A 12,381-nucleotide genomic window follows, 5' to 3' on the forward strand; every position below is an offset into this window, starting at 1 on the left:
ACCTCCTGGGCTTTCTGAGGACTAGAGCTCTTCCCATGGCTTGCAAATACAGATTCATACAAACGCTGTGCAAGAGATCATGAACCGCCCAGCTTCAACCTGCACCAGCCTGCTCCCGCCCCAGGCCTGTGGATCAATGGCACTAACCAGCCCCTTTTCACAGAGGAGTTTAGGTCTCCCTCCCCTTGGAGGCATTAGCTAAAGATGGATCATTAAGGCTTTTGGGTAGATGTACAGATGAACAAGCACACACAATAAAGGTTCCACATTTGTAACGCGTAATATGTCAGGAAGTAAAAGGTTGAGCAACCCACTTTGGCAAATGGAAATAGCAAAAAGGGGCATATTTTTCTGGCCAAATGAAAGTCTCCTCTGTGTGTAATTTTTCATGCTTCTGCATGCATAACTTGAACGCAGAGAAAGGAAAAATTCATTTGTTTGGTCAGACAGAAATACACCAGATTTATTGTTTTGAGAGATACAGGGGGGTACTTCTATGTGGCTGTGGTAGATATAATGTTTTAGCAACACAATGTTTTGCCAAAAAAAAGGCATTTACCCAAGAATGTCTCTGGGCTCAGTCAGCCTCAGTCCTGGAGGTGGATGTCACATCCCTAAACCTCTGTGGGCAGTGGTCCATTGCCAGGAGTCTGTTTGATGCTCCCATTTAGGGTGTTGGCCCTGAAGATGTATGACCTCCCTCTAACTGAGCCTTCAGTGTGGATGCTTTCTGGCTTGTTCTGGCAACGGAAGAACATAAGGAAGCCGTTCCGGTAGTTCTTGTTCATCCATCCGTAGAGCAGGGGGTTGACAAAGGTAGAGCACATGGCCCCGACATGGAAGACAGTGTACAGGAGTTTGTACTCATGGAAGATAAGAACCAGATCAAGATCAATGGCAAGCTGGAATATGTGGAAGGGGAGCCAACAAACTGCAAATACCACAACTACCATCACTAGCATTTTGGTTGTCTTCCTCCTCCGGCACTGGTTTTCATTCCTAGAAGTGGGACTGACATGGTTTTTCAGCTTGAACCAGATCCTGGTATAGGCATAACAAATAATTGCAAGAGGAAAAACATACTGCAGGAGGAGCATGGACAGACTGTAGATAGTGGCATCTCTGTTATTACCAGAAGGCCATTTTTCTGAGCAGACAGCCATTTTGAGGTTGATGGATGGAATTTCCTCATATCGGTACTCTCTGAAGATGGCCAGAGGACCTGCTAGGACAGCTGCTGCCAGCCACATGATAGCTATGATTGTGAAGCTGAGCCTCTTGGAAATCCTGCTGTCCAGGTGGAAAACAATACACCGATACCTATCCAGGGCAATCACGGTTAAGGTGAGAGTGGACACATGAACACTCAGAGCTTGAGCATAAGGGACCAGATGACAAAGAACAGCTCCAAACTTCCACTCGTCCAGCAGTGTGTATACTAGGGTGAAAGGCAGACAGAGTGTGTCCACCATCAGATCTGCCAGGGCCAGGTTAGCTATGAAGAAGTTGGTGACGGTCCTCATGGTCTTGTACTTCACTATGATGTAGATGACCAAAGAGTTGCCGACGAACCCCAGCAGAATGATGAGGGAGTACGCAGCAATCAGAACAACTTGGACCCCCAGGATCTTGGTGCTGTCCATCATAACACTGCGGGATCCAGAGAGATCCTGGCTAGGAGTGACGAAGTCTTTGTCATGCCAGCCCTGTGACAGCTTCTTCTCTAACACTGTCTTCTCCACGGTGAGGGTGCTGTTGGCTCCCTCCAATGGTCCCATGCCTGGCCTGAGACTTTCCGTCAGTAGGAAAAGGAGGTCTGGAACACAGACACAGGCAGAAGTGAGAGCATGGGAGACAGCAGAGCACCTGCAAGAACTGAGATTCAAAGGGCATGTCCCACATGGCATTTTGGGCTAAACAGCAGCAGCAGGGACATCCTCCTTCCTTCTCCCTTACCCCCCATCCTTCCTCACACTGGATAGCCTTCCAGCTCTCTTACACCTCCTGTTAGAGCCTATGATCAGTTGAATGCCAATTCCCCAAGGAAAAGTCAGGGGGAAATGTAACTTTTCACACAAGTTTCTGAGATTCTGTTTGTTTGAACTGAACAGGATAAAAACCCTCAACCAGTCAGAGCCAGATTGGTAGGTTCAGAAAAGATCTCCTGGTGAGGGAGCCCCTTTGCACACTGCCTTTCCTGCTTCTTCAGGCCAGGCTTTGGAAAACAGGGAAGTTGCTTCAAACAAACCAAAAATTTGGGACCTCTTGGAGCTGTACAGAAGAAATCAGTGATGATGTCAGTCATCTTTCATGAGATTTACTTGCCTACAAAAATGCCCTAATTCCTTAAGAACTGGGAAAAGAGGAAAACAACAAGACACTTAAATTCAGGGTGTTCTTCTCCACTTCCCTATAAAAATTTATTCCCAGATGATGCACCACTTTTTCTTCCCGTTTCTTATTTCTCACCTCTCTGGGTGAAAGTATGTCACCCTGTCTCTGCATGAGTCTCCACCACTGCTCCTGCTAGTGATGCTACCACTCAACTTAACCCAGTGGAGCAGTACCCCCTGCTCCCGACCCTGGTAATGTGGTTAGCATAACAAATGTCATTTCATGAGGCAAGCAGCCACTCTCTTGCTGCTTGGGTCATGGATTCATTCCCGTTCCCTCATTATTTGGCCCTAAAGGTCCTGTGAACCAACTAGATAAACCAGTTTCCTTCTTCCCCTCCCTGCCAGCATCAATGTTGCTGGGCACCAGGATGATTACTCCCTCTCTTGCTGGCCTTGAAGGTCCCAGGCACCCGGCCAGCTCGGTCTTGTCGGTGACCCTGTCACAGGACAGGGAAGTGTAACAGCACTGTCCATAACAGCAAGCAGTTACAAGTCCTCAGAGGGGAACTGCTGGACAGTGACACCCATGACCCACCATGGCCAGGGACACCCCCACTCTCTGCTTCTTTGGAGGACTGACTTGTGTTCTTTCATAGGATTTTCGAGTCTAGATTATGATTGTTATACTGATACAGCAAACCATGTATTGGGATTTGACCTGATCTGCAGAGGGTCCAGGTGATGATAAATTATAAGTTTTATTATAAATTCTGTGTTATTCAGGTGATTAGAAATCATAAGTTAAGTTGTATTATAGATCTGTATCATGCTACTCATAGACTGTACTGCATTGATTCCGCTTGTAGAAATCCTGTGCTGTTCCAATCATAAATTCTGTGCTATACTAATCATAATACCCTGTTAAGGAACTAAAGCTTTAATTGTAACCACGATTTAGTGTTGTCACCATTCTGCCAAGGATCCCCGAAAGAACCTGTCTGTCCTCTCAGTGTCAGTGACACTCAGGCATCCGCCAGCTTTGCAGAGGAGGGAGCTCCTGCTGGGACGTGCATGTGCAGGGAGCAAACTGCTGAAGCTGTGAACAAGCCTCCCGCAGAGTCGTTGCTGAGCATCCAGGCACAGAGGCCTGAGAGCCAAAGCCCCGGCCTCCTGCCACGTGGTGCTCCCATGTCTGCATGACTGTGGCTTTGGGAGCAGGGAGCCTGATTGATGAGCCAGCACTGACTCGGTCTGGAGCCCAGGACTGCCATTTGGTGCCATTGTAACAGCAGAGTGTTGTCACAGCAGGGTTTTCGTTGGGTCCAAACACAGCAGGAGAAAAGCCAGCTCTGTTACTGGCTCCTTCTCAGCCTCCATGTCTTGGAATTGCTGCCAGGGTATGTGGAGAGGGGTGGACATGGCCCCTCACATATCCCCTCTCCCCAGCACTGTTGGGGGGGCTCTCACTCCCACTGCACGCTTGACCAAAAGTAAGCAAGTCACCCTGCTGTCCCAAACAGGGGGTCTGCAGAGCATCGTGTTTTCTCTGACCCGCAGAGAGAAGGAATAACACCCTGCCACTGCAGGAGGGAGGCAAAGGACTTAGATGAAGCTGGAATTAGCAGCAGACTGCTGGGTACCTTCTCAGCATCCTTGAGGACGGAATTGGTCTGGGTTTGTACCAGGTGTGATGGGAGCACTGCTGGCAGGCTTCCCACAAGTCCCGTGTCCTGCAAGCCAAATATTTAAGGACAGCCTGTCCTTCAGAAAGGAGAATGTTTTCTGGGCAGAACACCTGCGTGTCAGCTAGTTCCTTAAACAAATAGCATAAAATAGTGGTGGCAAGATGGTAAATATGGCAGCAATTACATTGCAATGGATAATAAATGGCTGCTTGTTCTTTCATGGCTCCTCAGAGGAAGGATTGTGAGTCCCCCTTGGGAGATGCTCCTAGGAATCCACCTGACCAGCTGCAAACCCAGGTCCCTCTAGAGACCCAGGAAAGGAGCTGCCCGTGGCAAACCGCCCCTGCTGGCACACCTGCTTCCTCCTGGCCTCTCCATGTCTGTTGGCTTGCCTGACTTGCCTAACTCTGCTGGTTGATTTATGCCAATGATTCCTGTAAATGAAGTTGTTCGGCTCAGATACCATAATAATGGAGACCATATAGCTACGACTAAGAGGGGAGGAAGGTGGCTTTAAGCAGCGGGAGGGAAAAAGGGGTGGATTTGCTGGGGTGAGGGTTTGCTTAAGGGTGATCTCAGACCTCCACCACTGCCCCCAGCCCTGGAAAGGCAGCCCCAAAGACCAAAGGGAGGTCCCAGCTTCCAAGGCAGGAGAAAGAAGCTGAAAGCCACTCCATGCAGCTGACACAGCGGGAAACAGAGCAGGGGAACAGGCAGGGCCCCGGGAAGGTGGCACAGCCACAGCCTCTTCAACAGAACCCAACCCACGTGCAGCAGCAGACCGCAGGCACCCATGCTGCAGCTGGCCCCAAAGCAAACCCTACTGCCCAAGAAGCAACATCAGTGAAGGAAACAGGGCGAGTGCTGGGCATGCTTTCAGTGGCTGTGCTTTCCCTGCTTGCTCTCCGTCTGGGTTTTATACCTTCCAAATAGTCTTTATCACTATCACTCGTTATCCCCTTTTCTGTGGCTTGCCTGTCCCATTTATCTTCAGTACCCAAGTCCTGGCACGACACCATGGACGCTCCCCTCCCTTTTTCCCCATCTCACCCACCAACTCGCTGCTAATTCCCGTGTTCACATCTCAGGCTATTTCCTTTCGCTAGAGACTGGCAGCTATCCACCATCTGAGAGGAGCCAGGAACATCATGGTTATTGGAGCTGTTTCACTTCCTAACAGAATGGCCTTAATGGAGTTATTATTTGCTTTGCTTTGCTATGTTTTTTTCCAAAGGGGAACTATTAAAAATCAATTAAGGCATTTTAATTAAGAGACAAAATGGTCATAATAAATGTTCCCACTCTAGGGGCTGCCTGGAGGTCACAGGGATGCTGCTAGAAGTAGACCAAGGTCCATTCCAGCAAGTAATGGAAGTGCTGGCATATGTGTAGGCTGCTGCCGAGCACATGCTCCTGTGCCCAGTGGGCCTGCCAGGCTAGATGGAAAAATCCTTGGAGCTGAGAGCCAACTGCTTATGGGAGAAAACAGCAGGGCAGACCAGGAGGAGGCAGAAATACTACCCTAAGCCCTTTCCTCTGTGCTGAGCTGCTACGAAGGGATGCAGAAACAGAGCACTGCCTGGATCCTCTCTGCCAACTGAGGTTCAGCCTGAGGCAGGGCTGGGACCCAGGGGGATGAGTCTATGATTCTGTGGCCCCCAACGAGGCAGAGAGCTGTTCCCTGCACCAGTAGGCTTCAGCCTTTGGGAAGGCAGAAAGCACAGAGGAGGTGCAAAACCTCAGCCCTTTGCTAAGCACACTGCTGTCAATGACCGAGAGGGACAGTGACCACCGACCACTGTGATAGCTCCAAAATCCATTCCTACAGAGTGCCTAGACTGGGTGCCCCGGGATTCACACGCACTTCTGCTTCCTGGGGACACCCTGGCTCCCTCCTGTGTCCCTGCCACAGCCCCAGGGCACATCCAGACCTGGAAGAGCCATCTTCAAAGCCTGGCAGGGTTCAGAAAGCAGGACTGGAGCTGTGGACATAGTGCTGGAGAAAACAGAGCTTGTTAATTAATTTCCTCTTTTTGTCCCAAGCAGTGAGACCGGGGCTGCTGCAGCCAGCAAGCACTCAGCATAGGGACAAGGGGTGCGCAGAAGAGGGAGGTAAGGACAAAGACTGCTCTGAGCGTGGCCAGGAATTACAATTCTATCACAGTTATCATTGATTTGAAAGGAGGCAGTGGAGGGGCTTGGGCCAGCTAGGCTCTCTGGCTAATGACAGCCAAATCTTTCTACAGCAGCGCTGGGGTGTGAGGGCTGAGGCTGATGGATACTTTCACGGCTTGTCTCACTGATTTGTTTCATGCTGTGTCCTTCCCTCAAAGCAGCTCAACTCCATGAAAGCCCTTCATCTCCAGCAGCCCAGTCTGGAGCACTGACTCATCTCATCCCCAGCCCCATACCTGGCAGCACGCGGGTGTCCACAGCAAGGAGGTCTGAGACCATCCCTCATCACCAGAACCCAGCTGTCACCCTGAGGCAAGCCACCTTCTACCACCTTCATGTTCCCCTACAGCATTTGTGAGGCAGCAGCATTCAGCCCTATACCCCACAGCACAGCGCTAAAGGAGGAGAACACAATAAACTATCTTTCTTATATGTTATATATGCTTATTATATGTTAATAATAATAATAAACAATTAAAATAATATGGAGGTTAACCAGCTTGCCAGAGGCCACACAGCACATCCACTGCAGGGCTGGAAACAGAGCCCAAGTTTGCTAACTCCAGCCTCCTGTGTTCACCACCAGAGAGGACTCTGTATCTGTCAGGATGAAACCTGAATGTAGATTTCAGGAGCTGCATGGAAACGCAACATGTGAGTGACAGAGGGGAGGGGGGGTTGCCTTCTCTGTGCAACGGGATGGTTTCAGGACAAATAGCACCCCTGGGATGATTTCCTGAAGCCAAAGAACAGGCAGAAATTGTCCCAGGTTCTTCCATCTTCAGTGAAGGAGTGATCACCCTACTTTGACACTATGAGAGAAGGGAAGACCCTCTAACCTGCCTATCATCTGCTGCAGCTTTGTAAATTATCTATCCAGATCAGGCCCATTGGTGCAAAAACTAATGGCATCAGGCATGCATTGCCGCCCCTGCACTTGCAAAGCTCCAGGGCCCCAGAGCTGCTCCTGGGGAATCCCAGCATGGAACTGGCACTGGGAGACAAAGTGCAAGGAGGTGGAGATACACCAGGGATTTCTTGTGGTTCCCCACTCTAAATATTTGCATGTCCCTGCCTAGGCTGGAGCCATGGAAGACTCTGAAGGCAATGAGGCAAGGAGGATGTCTTAGTCACTCAGCTCAAGACAGGATGAAAAAGAAGGTGATGAGAAGAGATCCATTTGGCAAGGATAAACACTTTCTCCTGGAAATTTCTCCTACAGAAAGCAGGGTGGGACAGTGCAGAGCCCTCCGCCCTGTGGGATGCGCCATGGGAGTAGAGCAAGGCTGGCTAGGAGAAGGGCTCAGTGGGTGATGCTGCGATGGAGACACACCAGCTGCCGGGGCTGCAGGAGGGAAGAGACAGCTTGGTGGAAGGATCCTGGTTAACCTGGGGAGTCTCTGACCCCCTGAAATTTATGGAGTCCAGGGTAGATGAGGCAAAGGAGGAGTCCCTAACAGAACAATCAGGGAGAAAACTCAGTATCCTGCTTTGGGACAGACCAGAAACTCTGTAGGTGAAACACGAGCTACAACAGGACTAGAAGAGGCTCTCTCTGTTCAACAGTTAACATGCAGTAAGTGCAGAAAGCAAGCAAGCACGAATTTTCCTCCTCCTGCAGTCCCCTATCTCCCTTTGCATCTCTCTCTTTGAGGGCACTGATCTCTGGCAGCGAGCTGAGTGCCAGCAACGTGTGCAGTCCCAGCACGGAGGAGCTGACGGGAGGTTTGTACCAAGCCATGAGGAGGCAGATTGTGGGAGAGATCAGGATTTCTCAGGCAGCCACGCACCTCAGCCCCACACTTGCAACACACTGCTCTGTAGCGGTACGTGCCGGGTTTCTGCAGCCCCCTGGAGCAATCTGCTCTCCTGACTGCTCTTGCTCAGCATCCTGCTTCCCAGACTCCCTGCTTCTGCTCAGGGATCTTTCAAAACTCTCCTACTGGTATTTCTTGTTCACTTTCTATTCCAGCTCTCAGGGCTGTTCATCCCCAAATGCCATTTCCCAAAGATGCTTGGACCTTTTTTGCCTGAACTATGTGGCATGGCCAAGACCTGGTCCCGTCTCAGCCCTGCCACTCAGATGAGCCCTCCCCAACCCACCTGCAAAGGCCAGAGTATCCTTCTCCTTCAGGAACCGAGCTGCTCACCTTGAGTTATCGTCTCATTGCTGGCCAGGACGGAGCGCTTGGTCCTCTCCACTCACTGGGAATCAACCTGTGGCAAAGGGGTGAAAAGCACTTTTCTGCAACTGTCCTCGGAACAGTGAGGAAGTCAGGCGAGGATCTGGGCTGCCGGAGGGTGCTTCATCACCGGGGGTAGCTTCAGTACCCCACCGTGAGCATCTGGAGAGCACCCTCTTGCAGGGTGACTGACAGCCCTAGTCTCACAAAGCTGGATGCTGTGTTAGCTCCTGAATGAGAGAAAGGCAGGGAGCGTGTGTTTAACAAACAGAAATGGAAAGGGGGAGGGAGCCTGCTGCTGCTGTTTATACAGTGTTCAGCCACTGAGGGGCTTCTTGCATCGAGGAGAGAGAAGCTTTTCCACCACATCTAGTTCCCTCTCCAGGGAAAAGTGGTGGGAGCTGGAGGTCTGCAGGCTCCTCGTCCGTGCCACTGACCTGGGCAAGTGTCCATCCACCCTCACTCCACAGCTGTCCCATCTGCTCAGGCTTTAAACTCATTGGGACAGGCACAGTCTTGTCCAGAGGTGGATCTCCCTTGCAGCAAGAGGTCTGCAGGTCCTGCAACTCAGCAGAGCCTTCACAGACCTCCCCCATCCTCCTCTGCCTCTGTGTTTGTACAGTACCCTGCTCAGAGCAGTCTGCTGCTGCGGGACCTGCCTTCAGGTCCTCTTGGGATGCAAATAAAAGTAATAGAAGTTTTAGCCATTTGGCAATGGCTCGTTCTGTTTTAGATACAAACTCAGTGTGGAGCTAGGAACCCAAGTGAGTTTCTATTTTAGGGTGCTCAGCGCTGCCCACACACCTGGAGCAAGAAAGAGAGCGAGGCACAAAAGCAGCATTCTCATGACCAAATCTGTAAAATCCAAGCTCACTGGAGCCCAGGGAAGCACCCTGAGGGCAGCACAGGGAAGCAGGAGAAGCACAGCTCCCTGCCTGGCCAGAGGTTTTGCCTTCAAAGAGAAGAAGTCAGGTGTGTTCCTAGCATAGGATTTCCACCACAGTCAACATGTGAGTTAGCAGCTCACCTGGGCTAGGAGATGCTCCCAGAGGTCAGGGAGGAGGACGCCTCTCTTCACCTTCCAATATTTACAGCTAGAATTCTATCAGAGGAGTCTTGCTCTTTACCCCCACAGCGGACTTTGGTTTCCTTTTCTTTGTAAGAATGGAAAGGGGGGGGGCTTTCAATCAATTTTCTGTACCACAAAAGTCATGATACACCAGGAAAAAGAAAATACTCCAATGGCTCAGCAGAAAAAGGAGAATGAGAACATTCCTGAAGTCACACAGAAATTGGCATTTGAACCCAAGACTCAGGCAAGGGTCCTCAGGAGTCCCATCCTTCCCTTCCTCTCCCCATCTCCCCTTCAAGAAGGAAAGGGCTTGGCACACAGGCGCTGACAACCAAGCAAATCCGCCAGCTGCGCTGACTGGATTTTTGTAAGGTTTGTGTCTTATCCCACTTTGTTTTCCCTGAGGACGTTGATTTAGCTGCTCTGGAAAGCTGAGAGTGGAGGGGAGCAGGACAAGATAAACCTGCTTGGAAGGGACCATCACTGTCTCCCAGTGGTCCTCGGGGAGAAGCAAAGAGCAGCTAATGAGAAGTGAACGGTACATACTATTCCCTGTGCTCCTGGTGGATGGACACCCCTCCTCTCCAGGGTCCTCAGCAGTGGATGGTTCATTTCTGCTCAAGAGAGATATTTTTTTTCTCCTTCCTCTTCTGGTGTAACATTCTCCTTGCACATTCCCCAGAGTCCTTTGCTACAGCTCCCCACTCTTCCCAGGGCTGGAATTAGATGCCTGGGGAAAAGGCAGTGATTGACAGGAGAGAAGCTTGCTGCAGCCTGAAGATGTGAACCTTCACCAGTACCATGGGGTGAATTCCAGTCATTTTTGGCACGTGGTGTTTTCTGGATGATGGCAAATGCAAACTCTTAAATCACGGATTAGTCAGTGCAAGTCCCCAAGACCATCCTCTCCCACGGTCTCAGCAGTCCAGCGGAGAAGAAAGCACCAAAACCTGTGATGCTCCCAAACAGCAGCTCATCTCTTCAACCAGATAACCTAGTCAGCCAAAGAGCCCCCGTGCTTGGCAGAACAGGCAGAGCCCAGGAAGGGAGATCTGCCCATGATCCATGGTGATACACGCAGCTATGAGTTATTCCCCAGTAAGCAATCCTCCCACGACATGGAGCAGTACAGTGAGGAAGGTCAAACTCTCCACATGCCTGGGGTGTCACTCCAACTGGCAGCCACTGAGCCAGGGTTTGGTTCCCGCTCCCTCTGCACTCTCCAGCCCTCTCCCCGGCAGCCAGGCTCTTCTCACGGCACCGCAGACACGGCTGCCTGCCAGCCTGCCTAATCTCACCCAGCTACAACATAATTACTACCGGCAGCAAGTGCACGCAGCACAGCTCTGGTGCTGCCCGGCCCTCGGCCTCTTGGCAGCTAAGGGACACCCAGGGTCTGCTGTGCCAGAGCCCCTCACCCTCTTGGTGGGTTGAGAGGAAGAATTGTGGCGCAGGCTGTGGCAGCCTGAGCACCGAGGTGCAAAAAGACCTCCCCAGGCAACTAACAGATCCCAAAGCAGCTGAAGGTCTTCCTAGCCTCAACCTGCAACTCCACCCTGAAGTACGAGGATAGGGAAATACAAAGATGGCCCCATGCATTATTCTGGGGCGTGGAAGGCTGCACAGCCCTGAGCAGAGATGCCAGAACCCCCTGCATGCACCGCTGTAACCTCAGACCCTGGGGTATCCGCACACACAGGCTGGGTCACACAAATGCCTGCACAGGTGTCCCCAGAGCCCCATGTCCTTTCAAACATGATGGGATTGTTCAAACGATCTTTGCAGCCCAAAAGCCTTTCCCAGTGGTTGGGCTTTGATTAGGCAAAAGCAAGTCTGCTCACCTGCTCTTCTGAGAATACAGCAATGAATTTTATGCTCCAGGAAGCAAAAATGATGTCAAAAAGCTGAGAAATGGGGCAGAGGAGAAGGCTGGCTTTTCATCGGCCCACAATCTGCTCTGCCTCAGAGAGCAGGCAGGTCCTCGGTCTGAACACTTTGCAGATGTAAGCCATGTTCTGTAGCTCAACTTCTCTCATAAAAGGCATATTATCTGATCGCTCCCTGGGAGAAATCTCTAAGAAATCTGTTACCAAGGCTTCCAGATGCTCCAGTTCACCCTGCTTCATCTGGAGCAGCAACACTGACATACTTAAAAAAGCAGCTTTTCATTTTTCAAACATCTGTTTAATTCCACCTGCATATAACCAAAACATTTCCACTGCTGCTTCCTGTGGTGTCAAGCCTGTGTTTTCCTGAGCAACCTCAGAAGCATCAGCTTGTTGTGGTAACACAAAAGCCCCTTTTCCATTTGAGCCCCGGAGTTCATGGGTGCAGTGGATTTGGGAGTCTGTGATGCATTCGGGAACGAAATTAACGCAAAACTGCTCAGGGGTGGGAGGGAGGACAGAAAGCTGCCTGCACCCTCTCTGAATTTAAAAGCAGGTTCTCATTTCGTAACTGCTTTTTGTCCCCATATGAGTATTTCTGGAATTAGTGGAGGAGCAGAGACAGCATCGGCAACAAGGCTTTGCTAAAATACATGAGTGATCTGAGACCACAATGAGAGGCACTGGAGAAGCACGAGGCGAGATGAGCTGTGTGGGTTGGCCTGGGACTGCCACAGCTCTGCTCTGCTTCAGGGCAGACGGAAGATGGGGATGCTGAGCGAGTCTTCAGGACGAGGGTCAGTTAGCCAGGAAAGAGGAGATCATACGGAAAGAGATTAACGGGGTTTGTGTCCTGCTGAAGAGGACACACATCACTGTGCTTCGGCTCCTGGCAGAGCTGGGAGCAGAAAGGGACAGAGCTCCACTTGGGGCAAACCCACAGGGCTCATTTGATTAAGCCGATTAATGCCAAAGAGAGTTTACCCCTTCCACGCCCTCCCCACCTCTGGATCTCCCTCCAACATGCAAAATCCCCTTGATTAT

The 12,381-nt window shown here is 50.9% G+C and overlaps 1 protein-coding gene across 1 annotated transcript; it reads right to left on the reverse strand.

Moving 5' to 3' along the window:
* Positions 1 to 497: 497 nt before the first annotated feature.
* On the reverse strand, positions 498 to 8,580 carry LOC102053239 (neuropeptide Y receptor type 2-like). The gene is made up of 2 exons (XM_005440610.4): positions 8,347 to 8,580; positions 498 to 1,816 (listed from the first exon to the last, which is right to left on the reverse strand). The coding sequence occupies exon 2, from the start codon at positions 1,776 to 1,778 to the stop codon at positions 615 to 617; it is 1,164 nt and encodes a 387-aa protein (XP_005440667.1). The 5' UTR covers positions 1,779 to 1,816; positions 8,347 to 8,580; the 3' UTR covers positions 498 to 614.
* Positions 8,581 to 12,381: the final 3,801 nt, after the last annotated feature.

Source organism: Falco cherrug, chromosome 8 (assembly GCF_023634085.1).
Source record: "Falco cherrug isolate bFalChe1 chromosome 8, bFalChe1.pri, whole genome shotgun sequence".
NCBI lineage: Eukaryota > Metazoa > Chordata > Aves > Falconiformes > Falconidae > Falco > Falco cherrug.